This window comes from Tripterygium wilfordii, chromosome 3 (assembly GCF_013401445.1).
Source record: "Tripterygium wilfordii isolate XIE 37 chromosome 3, ASM1340144v1, whole genome shotgun sequence".
NCBI classification, from domain to species: Eukaryota; Viridiplantae; Streptophyta; class Magnoliopsida; order Celastrales; family Celastraceae; genus Tripterygium; species Tripterygium wilfordii.
Window position 1 is genome coordinate 7,889,482 of NC_052234.1, and position 14,000 is coordinate 7,903,481.

Genomic DNA, 14,000 nt, shown 5'->3' on the forward strand with positions numbered 1-14,000 from the left:
ACTTTGTTATAAGCCCATAAGAGAGGCCCAAATGCATTGAATATGGACTGTTCAAGCCCAGCCCATGACTGGCATCTTACCTGGTCAACCAGAGCAGTTGCAACAGCCCAAGATATGGGCTGGTGGTTGCAACCTTGCTTGGTCAAATTGTCAGCCCGAAAATCAGTGATTTCTCACTGATTTTTCTGGGTTTTTGTTGCTAAGCCTCCTATATAAGGAGAGCCTTGGCAGCAGCTTCATAAGAGAGAAAATCTTCTTCTTCTTCTTCTGTCACTCTGCTGCTCTTCCAAGTCTCGTTTTCTTTGTCTTCAATCTGTTTGAGAGTGCAATTCTAAATTGGTTCGTCTAAGTCCATTAGTATTGAAATGCTGCTTACTAGTGGTTTACGGAGCGTTGTATCTTGGGAAGAGTCTGTCCGGAGAGCTTGGCACCAGTGGCTGGACATTTCTCTTTAAGGAGATTCGTGAAAGGCGTACCTCGCTCCCACAATTCCTATCAACTGTTTACGGTTTTTGGTATTTTGATTTAAGCATCAATTATTGAGTTCATATATGCTGATGTTACTGTTTCTGATTAATGTTACTGTTTTATTTCTATAGCTTGTGCACTGTTCATGCAATATAAATATTATCTGGTTTATTGCATGTTATATTCCAACAATTTAAAGATTTGCATTGCATAGGTCAGGATGACTTGAAGAACCTCCTTTATTAAAACCTCACGGCCAACATACGATAAAAATTTGTTCTTCCAACTATTCACCCTCTGTTTCACCCTCTCAACTATAAATTGAAAAGCTTTCTTCTTGGATCTACCCCCTGCGCCAGCAACCCCAGATAATTCTCATACGCTTTGATCTCCTTCACCCCAATGAAATATTTCAATTGATTCCTGATTTCCATTGGTGTATGTTTACTAAAAAAATAGGGCTACTTTCTCCACATTCAACTTTTGACCCGATTGTCTTTCATAGAGAACTAAAATGTGACGAATACATCGCCAATCATTCGTTGATACTCGACAGAAAATGAGACTATCATCTGCAAAGAATAAATAAGAAACAAGCAGCAAACCTCTTCCAAATGGGAAACCACAGAAATCATTTCTCTCCATAGCTTGATTCAAATAAAAGATTAAAACGTCACCACAAAGAACAAAAAGCATTGGAGAAAGAGGATCACCTTGACGCAATCCTAGAGTAGGAACAATAACCTCCCTTATTTCCCCATTAACTATGACCACATATGTCACTAGCGATATACACGCCATGATCCAATTTCTCCAGCATTGACAAAATCCCATACACTGCATTGCTGTTTCCACAAAGCTCCACTCCATTCTATCATATGCCTTACTCATGTCTAACTGTACAACCATGTAATTTGTATGACCCTTTTGTTTAGTACTCATAGTATAAAGAACTTCAAAGGCTACCATGATATTATCTGAGATGAGTCTCCCTTGAACAAAAGCAGATTGATTTTCCCCAACAATATACGTTTAGAGGAGGAGCCAATGCTTCCTCTCAACCATCCTCTCGACCTTCTCTCTCAACTTTTCTCAACTGCCTCCATACACGTTTGGAGGAGGAGCTGGTGCTCTCCCCCAACACTTTTTTAAAATATTTTTCTTTGTTTGTTTCAATAATAAGGGTAGATGGTGGGATTCTCTCCTGAATTTTCATTTGGGAGATAACTTGGTTTCAAGAACGGTGTATGATAGAAGATCCCTTAGCACATTTTGGGTTTGAAGCTTCAAGTTTAAGTATCGATAAGCATGATTTCGATAGATCTGGATCTAGATCTAAATCTACTTCCAAATCTATTTGGAGGTGTGGATAAATAAAATGACACATGTCAGGTCAGCATGACACGTAGGATGGAGAAAGAGAAATATACGTCCAGCTTTCAAGAAGCATCATACTAGGGAAGAGGCTGGGAGAGGATCTATCTCACTCTTAGGAATAATACTTCAAGTTAACATTCAAACATGAAGAAGATTAGGGATCAGGATAATAAGGGATTTGATCCTACTTTCCTTGACATTCCATATCCTACCCACCATGATAGGTGGCATATAGAGGGAAAACTTCCTAACGACAACCTAGGGAAGATTCAAACTCAAACTCATATGATAACCTCAACCTCAAGATCTCAACAGAGTGAACAATTGGGATATGAAATCCCAACTTATACGAGCTACAACGCTATACAATGCACAAACTCATTTTCACTTCCACTTCTAATTTGATTCTATGAATAAGATTACTGACTTGAGCGTCGGAGTGTCCTCGGGCCACGAAGGGTCGCCCTCTCCCTTGTTCTTGCAGGATTCATGGAGACTTGCCTCTGCGTCAGCCGTGCCAGCAATTGATGTGTCGATTGTCCAGATTTTTGCATCCACAGGAGGATCGCTCAATTACCATATCTACTTTGCTGAAGTTGTTTTTTTGTTTGTTTGTTTATTTTCTTGGGTATATTCTGGTGTTAGGGTAATCGTGTGAGGGTAATCGAGTTTCTGTTTGAAGTTCTTAAATGTAATATATCTATATGGTGGCTCGAGTGCCTATACGCCTCAAATTATCTCACCTAAATTTGTGAGTAAATGAATACAATCAGGTTTATGACCACCTCAAAAAAAAAAAAAAAAGAGGTTACTTTGGCAGCATTAACGCTAGTTAACGGAACCGCTAGTGCGAATGTGTGATCAAACTCCGTTTGCCACAGTGGTACCGCAACCGCTTGGCGAAACAGCCCTTATATATACGCATGGGTGGGGTTGATTTTGTTGTTACATGTAATTAAGTCATCAGTTGTTATTTTGTGGTTTGGGCTCCATCGCACAACACGAAACCAGAAAAGCAGAAGTTTCCGTTGCTGCCAACACCTGTACTTGTCATAAATTAATCCATCCCTTCCAACACTCATCAACAATCACACACATATCCATTCATTTTCATGGATTCTACACCCGATAATCCCCAAAATGGTATGCCGTATTTATTCAATAAGTTATTATGCAAAAACTTCTCTTCTTCCTCTTCTTCTTCTTGATTTGGTGTGGGTGGCTGCAGAGAAGGGTATTGAAAATAGACCTTCTGATGAGAATGTCTTGCAAAAGCACGTTGCTTTCTTTGATCGGAATCACGATGGCTTGATTTATCCGTGGGAGACCTTTGAAGGTTAAATTTTCTGATTTTTTTTTTAATTTTATTTTTATTGAAAGTTTATTTATTTATTTTGGGTGCGTATGGTATATAAATCAGGATTTCGCGCAATAGGATGTGGTGTTGGGTTGTCCACTGCGGCTTCCATTTTCATCAACCTCGCACTCAGCCACAAGACTCGCCCTGTACTCCTCTGCTTCTCTCTCTCTCTCTTAATTTCTATTTTTTGTCTTTCAATTGCTTCTGGCGTTTTAAGAAAGTGATTAGTCTCTCCCCTTAAGCCCATAATTTGTACTTTTGAGAATTTGGGATTAGCCCAATTTTGTGCTCTCATATGGTTTTATATACAGTTAAGTTCACTAGTTGGAGACAAGCAGATTCGAACCTCTGACATTTGTCACAGCGTAAAGCACCACCTCTTAGGCCTCGACTGATTCCACCATAGAGGCCAATGAGAGAAATAAATCCCCCAAATACTCTTCTCAAAATCTCAGAAGTGTATTGGCTTAACCCCTGGACAATGGAGGTCTGGGTTCCATTTTTCATGGGTGGGTGGGATAAAGATTGCCCTATGTGGGCCTTATGCATAGTTTGTTTTGAAAAAATGAGTACCAAAACACAAGTGCCTTTTGTGTGGAGGGTTGAGACCCTGGCGCATGCCTCACTTAAAGAATCTTTTGGAATGGGAATATATAAATCGGGTTATGTGTTGATTTTAGAATCACTAGAACAGGGAACGACCAACTTTTGTTGCTTATAAGCAACACTAGAAATACAGCAATCCTCATCGTTAAGTATTTCTTGATGCCAAACCTGTTTCACGTACACCATATGTTTCCATATTAGAAATTCAAGCCCAAACACGTCAACAAATATTGCCCATTTTAGATCACATTCCTTCACGGGTTTATTCTCATAGGACGTCTCTGTAGTACTTAGTTCCAAAAAAAAAACGCGTTTGTGGTGTGAGAGTTATTTATATGCCACTTGGTTGGGTTATGTCAATCCAACGTGGGATTATAACTCTTGACATTTGAAACTAATGACACCATTACACAACCCATATTTGGTGGTTGATTAATATTGCTTGTAATAAGCAGAGTTGTCAAGTTTCATGTAATTTGCTTGTTTGAAGATGTATGTTTAAAATTATTTTTCACTTTTTATTGATCTGGTTTATTCCATATCCGGTGCAGGGAAAGTTTCCTTCTCCACTATTCCCAATCGAGGTTAAGAATATTCAAAGAGGCAAACATGGGAGTGATACCGGTGTCTACGACTCAGAAGGGAGGTATATGTCTTATATTGAACCTAATCTATTTCTGTCATTAGTTAATTACAATGTAACAACCTAATCTATCATTATTTTTCTTAATGAAGTACATTTGTAATTGTATAATCAGGTTTGTTCCATTGAAATTCGAAGAGATATTTAGGAAGCATGCGCATACACACCCGGGCGCTTTGACCTCCGATGAATTAATGGAACTGTTGAAATCTAACAGAGAACCAAAAGACTACCCGGGATGGTTCGTGATTTGATTCTAATTAACTTGGTTTATTCTTATTATTGAGATTAATTAAGAATTTGTGTTGCTGTTAATTATGTTTATTCAGGGTTGGTGCTTGGACTGAATGGAAAATCCTGTATTTCCTTTGTAAGGACAATAAGGGTTTGCTTCACAAGAACACAGTCAGGGCTGTTTATGATGGAAGTCTCTTTCAGCATATGGAGGAGGAAACTAAATCCAAAAAAAATAAAGCATAATTGAAGATTTTAGCATTAATAGATAATTGTAATCTTTGTCATAATGCATATGTAGAAAGTACTACCTATGTCATGTTCAAGTCTTTTTTTTTTGTCCTTGCGTTATACGAAATTAGATACATTCATAATATTAATAATTATTAATATAATTAGCAAATAATAATCATGATACTTTAGCACAATTATAATAAGCCCAGCAAGATCAGCTCAGCATCTTATAGTACACTGGCCACCTAACTTTGGAAGTTTGCTTTGCATACTTGGCATTCACTACATATTATCACTTATTGCGCCCGATTGAAATTTGATTAGGATAATTATTAGATGTAAAATTTGTGTGCTAAATGAATTCTTAGTAATTATTGTTTTAAATTGTTAAAAGGGATTTCAAATAGAAGTTGAGGACACAATTCAACCCGCTCCTCAACCACAAGAAATGCTTTAATGCCTCAACATAAATCCTTTAATCATTACTGCATATGCAGCTGTAAAACTTTGGTAAAGAGACCCGAAAATATAGTGGAATATAATATCAGCTTTCAACTTTATTGAAGCTTAACCAAAGTGTTAGCATTCATTGGCCAAATCTTAATCAACTAATAAATAATTAGTGTGGGGAACCAAGAATTAATGGTGGGTTTAAGTTTCTTTGATGCAAGCAAAAGCAAAACGCACTTTATATCTTCTGTGTTAGGTGCGGAACCAATAACTAATGATATATGGGGTGGGCTGTTATGTATTGATTTGTGCAAAAAAGTTAGTGGGGGTTCGGAGATAGTGTTATCGGAATTTTTTTTTGGTTATTTTACAATAATACAATTTATTGAATATTTAGTCTCATAAAATAACTCAAAATATTAACACAAATACATATTAAAATTAAGGTGAAATAATATATAATTGTATAATTAGAACACACATGTACTATTATGTATTGTTACTATTAGATAATAAAAAAAATGAAACTTTTCAAACATAATAGTCAAAATATACAAACATATATATACACTTATTAATTAAAGAATACACGTAAAAATATATATATATCACATAAAAATATTTATACAAACATACACACACATTTATGTAGTATACAAAAATATGTAGTAGTACTATATAGTAAAAGTACTATAGGCTATCCCCGATCCATGAATGTGGGATTTGATTATATTTATAGATAAATAGAATACGGGAGATTTTGATAAATAAATATTAGATTGATTCGTTGCCTCAAGTCGTATAAAAGAATCGGATCCAGCATCACTTGATTAACTTGTGTATTGATGTTGCACTTTGGTAGTTTGGTGTGGAGTTATAGTGACGGGGTCGTTCTTTTGGCAGTAGTTATGTCTCAAATCATACCTTTTTTAGCGAGTGAATACCTCCATGATCGGATATGGAGACCCCGTAATTCGTTTAAAATTATAGAGTCCATAATTTGAATATAATGGTTTGTCAGGTGTGTCACATTACATCACATTTTTGTTTATCTGTTTTTAAAACTTGTCTGATTTTTTCTTCACCATTAGATACAAATTGTAGAAGGAATTGTGAAACCCTTAAATCTCCTATGATCATGCTCGGGGATTGCCAAGGTTGGTTGTCCCTGTCCACCCAAGGGGGCAAAAAAAGTGCACCGATGCACCTTTAATGCAGATTTTGTGTAATTAGATATTCACATTAATTTTTATGATTTCATACCAAAAATTCATATAACTTATTGCATTTTCTCCCCATATTCCTTACTTACTTGGGCCTGATAGTTGAATATGTATTCAATTAAGCTTATTAAATGACATTTACTTTGTCAATTATTTAATGTGGGACTTTAAGTTTTCCGATGTGAGATATTACAAATTAACAAGTTAAATATGGTAACTAATAATATAATTTATTACGGCTCCGTTTGGCAGAGCGGAAAGCTTGATTTTCAATGCTAGCGGAAATGCTATGAAAAATATGCTGAGCTTAAAGCTGTGAAATATGCTGTGAGGTGTTTGGTGAACTAAAAACTAACGCTAGCGGAAAAACTGTTGAAATAAAGTATTATAATATTATATTTTTTTATTTTTATATTAAAATTTGTTATTAAATTTAATATTAGATGAATATAATAAATATAATTTTATTAAAATTAATTTTAAGCACAATTAATTTTATCAATAAAATAATTAATTTGTTAAAATTTCTATTTTAAAATAATGTTGTTAATAATTTAATCTTAAATTTAATTTAATAAATGTAATTTATTACTTAAATTTGAAGTATAAATTTTAAAGGAAAATGAATAAACTGTTAATATTACATGGGTCCCCTGTGTAATAAATTGTTATAATATATTAATAAAGAATTTATTTTAATAATATATTAATAAAGATATTAATGGGACTGTACGTCCCAACTGTTTTTTTATAAAAAACTAATAAAGTAGAATGATATGTGGGGCCAGTGTGGGCCCCATGTTCGACTTTTTGAAAAAAAAAAAAATTTGACAGCGGTTTCCGCTTTATAAGCTCCAATTGGGAGCTTATAAAGCGCTAGCGGATCCGCTGACCATTGGCAAGCGGATCCGCTGTTTCCGCTATGCTGTTTGGCACAGCGGAAGTCGGAAGCGGCTCCGCTAGCGGATCCGCTCCGGTTTCTGCTGTGCCAAACAGGCACTACATTGAATTTATATTATTTATTTTTAAAAGGGGTTTTTATCCATAAGGATAAAAACTAAAAGTTGTATTACAATAAAGACAACTTAAAAAGACTTTAAAAAAAAACGACAAACCTAGCAACTTCCCTTAATGATCCTAGTGATGATGATTAATATAATTAGAGTATATTTTGCGTGCAGAACTCCTCCACATGAACAAACTTCTTACAGAACCAACATTGCAGCCTAGGCTTTCCTTTAGACCAACAAGCATTTTCCAAGTGGTTGGTGTTATAGAAGTTAAATTTTCCAAGTGGTGCAAACAGTACAAACATGAGGATCTTAATAGAACATGTAGAAGACTCTAAACAATAATTAAAAAAAAAAGTTAAAACACTTGTTGACTAGCTAAACAACATTACAAAACAATCTAATACCAACTTTAACTTAAGTGAGAAAACAAAAAAAAAAAAAACCACAAGATCACCTTCACAAGAACAGCATCAACCACAAGAAATGCTTCAATGCCTCAACACAAGTCCTTTAATCATTACTGCGTACGTAGTGTTAGGGACTAGTGTCCCATATAGGGGTAGAATTAGGAATTGATGTTGAACTGAGTTATTGTATTTTGATTTACTCGGGAACATACCCAAAAGATTAACATAAATATATATTAAAATTTATGAGCATTAATCAAAGACTATATAAATGAAATAATATAAAAATGCATAGGTAGAACAAGTAAATATTGTTATGCATTGTTGTTTAAATATTCAAACATATATATATACACTTACTAAAAAATACACATAAAAACATATTTTCAAATATAAAAAGATATTTTCACATAAAAAATCTATACAAACATATATATATATATATATATATATATATATATATGTAGTGCATATATATAGTACTAAAAGTAAAAAAGTTGGGTGTTACAGCCTAGCGTAGCTCCCCTGGTACTGCCTCTGGCCCCATATCGAAAGACTATCTGCCTGTTTGGTGCAGCGGATCCGCTGCACCCCGCTGTCTCCATTTCCGCTGCACCAAACGGTGCAGCGGCTCCGCTGCAATATAAGAAGCTCCATTTAGGAGCTTCTATAGGCGGATCTGCCAACACTTTTTTTTATTATTATTTTTTTTAATCGTGGGGCCTACGTAATGATTATGTCTTTAAGTTTTTATGATATACAGTTTTCTAATATTACTTAATTTTTTTTACAATAAATTATATTTATTAATTTTAATATAAATTATATTTATTAGATTACGTGTTAAAATAATTTTAATACTTAAAATATTTTAACAGTTATAATACTATAAAAATATTTTAACAGTTATAATAATTAAAATAGAGAAATATTAATATTTTATCAATTAATAATTAAAAATATTTATTAATTAATACTTAAAATTAATTTTAATCAGAATTATATTTATTAGATTAATTTTAATATAAAAAACTAATATTATAATACTTTATTTTAACAGTTTTTCCGCTAGCGTCAGTTTTTAGTTCACCAAACACCTCACAGCATATTTCACAGCTTTAAGCTCAGCATATTTTTCACAGCATTTCCGCTAGCATTGAAAATCAAGATTTCCGCTCTGCCAAACAGAGCCTATATATGGGCACACAATCTAGCTTATAAGTATATGCCCATCACCTTCTCATCAAGAGACGCCTTGTTTCTAATAAAAGGGTAAAGTCGTGCGAGCCTAATATATTCATAGAAACCGAACAATCCGAAACGAATATTATCTCTCGTGGATTAATTGGGATGGGCTAAATTATAAGACGCAGCTTTAAAACTTTGATAAAGAGAGGAGAAAATATAGTGGATTTGGAATATCACCTTTCAACTTTCTAATATTGATACCCCATTTTTTAGAACTACTTCCAATTAAGGCAAAATTCATTTCTGGTCCTTTTCTAGAAATTAATTAGCACTAATACATTTTTGATAATGTAGATGATCCTACCTACAAATGAAGAAACTGGGTCCCGCCCTAGTTGGTGTGGGAATCACCCTAAAAGCATTACGTGTTCGGTTCTGCTGTCGGTGTAAGTTTCTTTGAAGCAAAAGCAAAACGCACTTTTATTTCTTCTGGGTTGTTTGTGTTCATATGATGTCTTGTTTGAGACTAGTTGGTTTAATATCTGGTTTGATATCATTGTTCACTAAATCTGGCATATACCGAAAACACACACAGGCTATTAGTCTAGTGCTCATTGGGGTCAACAAATGATTCCTAATACTTCTTTTTTGCAGATTGGAACATGACAGCAACAAAAAGAATTTTTAATCCTTATTTTTGGCAACAATTAGTCAAAATTGCACCTGCCATTCAATTATGTCTACGGCTTATAACTACCCCCACATCTTAATCAACTGTTTTTGTAAGTGAAGCTTCATTTAATTAGTCTAGTTTAGGAGTTGGGTTTTTGTTAAGGTATAAAGTAGTTTTCTATATAGTTTTGGTTTTCTAGTTTGAGTAGGTTTTGAGTTGTTTGCTTTGGTTATATAAGCCGATAAAGTTGTACTTATTTTAATCAATCAAAGAAATTAAACAAAAATCGAGACTTGTTCTCAAAATCGAAAGTTTTCTCTCAACTCAACTTTGTTCTTAATCAAGAATTTCATCATTGGTGCTTTCATTGAGAGAACTCGTCATGAGTTCTAACAAGAATCGTATCAAAGCTAACCTTCAAACGTTTCGCATGGAGATTCAACAACGGTTTGCCCTAATTCGACAACAACTAGATAAGCTTGACGACATACTCGTCAAGTGCAAAGATGATCTAAATAAATTATCAACGTCTATTTTCGATGAATAAAAAGAGGAAGATTTGAACTTGAATTCTATTGATTTGGAGATAGATGAACTAACAGTCTCAGTATTCGATGACCATCCGGATGAAGATCTATTGCTGAAAGAGGAGATCAAAGAAGAAATAATGAAGGAGAAATCTCACATCATTCAAGAAGCAAATCTTAACCATAGTATGGTGCCGTTGAATTTGTCAATTTTGTCATTCCCAATTGGTTTAGCAAGGTCAAGAATCTTTCGGTCTCTTTGATAATTGAAGTTAAGGGTTCAAGGAAGTATTGGTCAATGATGCTATTCTAGACAGGGTTTTTACTACTACTACTCCTCCTCTTTAAAATTCGAGGTCGAGTTTTCTCCAAGAAGGGGAGACTGATGCAGTGGTTCGAAAGTTGTTCAAGATGCAATTTCATCCTTGAGGACAAGGATAGTCTTGAAGAGGGAGGGAATGATGAGAACCAAGAAAAGACAAAACTATTATTAGTATTTATTTCCAATTAATATTTGTTTAGTATTTATATTCTTGTTGGTATTTGCTTTTAATTATTCTAGCTTAGGAGTTGGTTTTCTGTTAAGGTATAAAGTAGTTTTTTTATATAATTTTGCTCTTCTAGTTTGAGTAGAATTTGGATTGTTTGCTTTGGATATATAAGCTGATAGAGTTGTTCTTATTTTAATCAATCAAAGAAATTAAACAAAAATCAAGACTTGTTCTCAAAAATCAAGACTTGTTCTCAAAATCGAGAGTTATCTCTAAACTCAACTGTAGTAACCGGATTTCGTCCGATCCGAAAAAGAAAAAATAGGAAAAGAACACAAAAAATGCAAAAGCTCATTTCTTTGACCTATAAGCACATAGATATTCATAATCCCTTTCTTGGATCCTTAAATACTCAAATCTTGACCCAATAAGATCAAATCTTAGAAAATATCTAAAAATAAGAGAATTGTTTTAATCTTTTTATTGTTTTTGCTAGAAGAATGGAAAAGTAAAAAATAAGAAAGAAAAAGCCAAGAATAAAAAGAAGGAGACAAAGAGAGAAATGTGGCACAAATTGGGGAAAGAATAAAAAGAAAGAGACAAAGAGAGAAATGTGGCACAAATTAGGGAAAGAAAAAAAAGAAAGAGACAAAGAGAGAAATGTGGCACAAATTGGGGAAAGAAAAAGAATAAAAAGAAAGAGACAAAGAGAGAAATGTGGCACAAATTAGGGAAAGAAAAAGAATAAGAAGAGGGGAGAAGAGACTTTGATGAGGAAAAAAAACCAAAAAAGAAGAGAGGAAGAGAGGAGGCGTGAGAGAGAGGAAGAAAGGAGGAGACTTTGGTTTTTTTGGTGAAGCAAAAACAAAAAAGAAGAGAAAGAAGAAAGGAGGAGATTTGGAGAAGCAACCGAGCAAAAGAAGAGAAGAAGTTTGGTTTTCTTTGTCTCCTTGAGAAGGTAATGACTCAAATTCCTTGATTCAAATTTGGTTTTATTCTATGTGTTTGTTCGGACTCGTTGCCAATATGTTTACGTTATTGTTCAAACCTTTTGCTCATAGATTTGGTTCATGATGTGGGTTTTTGTTTTGTTCGATATTGATGATGATTGACTAAGGTTATTCCTTGTTTTTACCCTGCTAGTTGTAATAGATTTGCTGGTTTTTGTGCCGGATTTGGTCTTGTAATTTTCAAGTTCTATATAGAATGATAATCGGTGGTATTGGTACGGGATTTGGACTTGGTTTTGCAATACTGGATTTGGATTTGACTCATTCATAATCAGTCAATATGGCATGCTAATATACTGAATATATTTGTTGTTTGTTTGAGTATATTTTGATGTCCGGTTTGAGTATAATTGATGTTTTGTATATATGTTTTTTTGTTCAAAACCCGGCAACATTAGGAATAAGTTGTATAGGTTTTTTTAGAGATTTATGTTTATATGTGTACGGTATGTGTGTATTCATACATGGTTTGGATGTGTGTATATGCATATATTGTATATATGTTTATATGTATATGTAAATCTTTAAGTATGTGTTTGGTTTGATATTATATTTGAATACCCATATTGACCCCCATTTTTGTGTTTATTTGTTGGGTTTGGATTGAGTTGAACATTATTTGGGCCGGGATCAAGGAGAACTTGAATAATTTTAGGATTTTGCTTAAGATATTCTTTATTCTTTGTTTAAGTATGTATATTTGGCCCTTATGTTGAGTATATCACCCCCATTAACATGTATAACTTGGACATTAATTATTTGGATTTTTATTTATTTATTATAAGTATATGAGTTTAAAATTGAATATAGGTCATTTCAATTAAGAAAATCATGAGTTGATTCCCTTTATTCGAATTATGGACCTTATTTGATTTCATTTATTAATTTGCCATAAGTTGGCAATAATAGATTAAGTTGATAGATGACACTTTTCCAAATAATCATTTATACTATAAGTTGGTGTTTAAAATTAAACCTACCAAAAGTTGGTAGGACATTTTATTAAATAAACCATAAGTTGGTATCTAAAATTAAACCTACCAAAAGTTGGTAGGACATTTTATCATTAACACCATAAGTTGGTGTTTAAAATTAAACCTACCAAAAGTTGGTAGGACATTTTATCATTTACACCATAAGTTGGTGTTTAAAATTAAACCTACCAAAAGTTGGTAGGACATTTTATCATTAACACCATAAGTTGGTGTTTAAAATTAAATCTACCAAAAGTTGGTAGTGTGGCTCCAAATAAAAACTATCATAAGTTTTAGTAATATTACAATTTTTTTTTAATGCTATCATAAGTTGATAGTATTCTTACAAATCTTTTCCCAAAACTATCATAAGTTGATAGTGTTATTTCAAACCTATTTCCAAATAAAAATCATCATAAATTGATAGTAATATTCCAAGCTTTTTTTCAAACACTATCATAAGTTGATAAGTGTGTTGAAAGTAATAATTCAAACTTTAACAATTACACCTTGCAAAGAGCAAGTTTCCATAAGATAGCCATTAGATTAATCCGGGTAACCGTTTTCAAACGGGAGTTGTGGGGTGCCTAACACCTTCCCCACACTCAATCGATCCCCGTACCCTTTTCTCTGGTTCGCAGGTCTTTTCGGTGTCCAATTGCACCTTAAATCAATTGGTGGCGACTCTAAACATTTTTCATCCTCAAACGCCGGTCCGCGTCGTGACCCCGGTTGCGACAACTGGCGACTCTGCTGGGGAATCCAGGTTTTTTAAACCTAAGAGGGTCAAGCCCATATGATTAAATTGATTGGCTACGGTTACTTCTTTTTGTATGATTAATTGTTTGTTTCATTTATATGTTAGAGATGTTGATTTATTTTGTTGTGGTAAAGTATTTGTCATCTCATACATTTACACTCACTGTAGCCTACCACCCGGGCTCTACCTTTAGTATTAGAGAGGGTTGACCACTATTCTCGTGAGATTCCGTCTCCGCATGGATAGTGGAAGATATCCTCACCGGATCGACTTCCCTTAAAAGTTAAGGGAGGAGCTTTTGTCCCAATAGTTGGGATTTTAAAAGCAACATGATCTGGGACCTCGCGGAGTAGTTAGATAAA

At 33.9% G+C, this 14,000-nt stretch overlaps 1 protein-coding gene across 1 annotated transcript; it reads left to right on the plus strand.

Moving 5' to 3' along the window:
• Window positions 1-2,745: 2,745 nt before the first annotated feature.
• On the plus strand, window positions 2,746-5,027 carry LOC119995146 (probable peroxygenase 4). Its single transcript, XM_038841547.1, has 6 exons — window positions 2,746-2,988; window positions 3,074-3,181; window positions 3,266-3,351; window positions 4,363-4,457; window positions 4,570-4,695; window positions 4,784-5,027. Exons 1-6 carry the CDS (start codon window positions 2,958-2,960, stop codon window positions 4,932-4,934), a joined length of 597 nt encoding a protein of 198 aa, XP_038697475.1. The 5' UTR covers window positions 2,746-2,957; the 3' UTR covers window positions 4,935-5,027.
• Window positions 5,028-14,000: the final 8,973 nt, after the last annotated feature.

Coding starts and splice junctions, on each gene's coding strand:
- LOC119995146 (XM_038841547.1), top strand. CDS start 2,958: ATGGATTCTACACCCGATAATCCCCAAAATG. Junction 2,989..3,073: donor ACCCGATAATCCCCAAAATG/GTATGCCGTATT, acceptor GGGTGGCTGCAG/AGAAGGGTATTGAAAATAGA. Junction 4,458..4,569: donor GTCTACGACTCAGAAGGGAG/GTATATGTCTTA, acceptor TTGTATAATCAG/GTTTGTTCCATTGAAATTCG.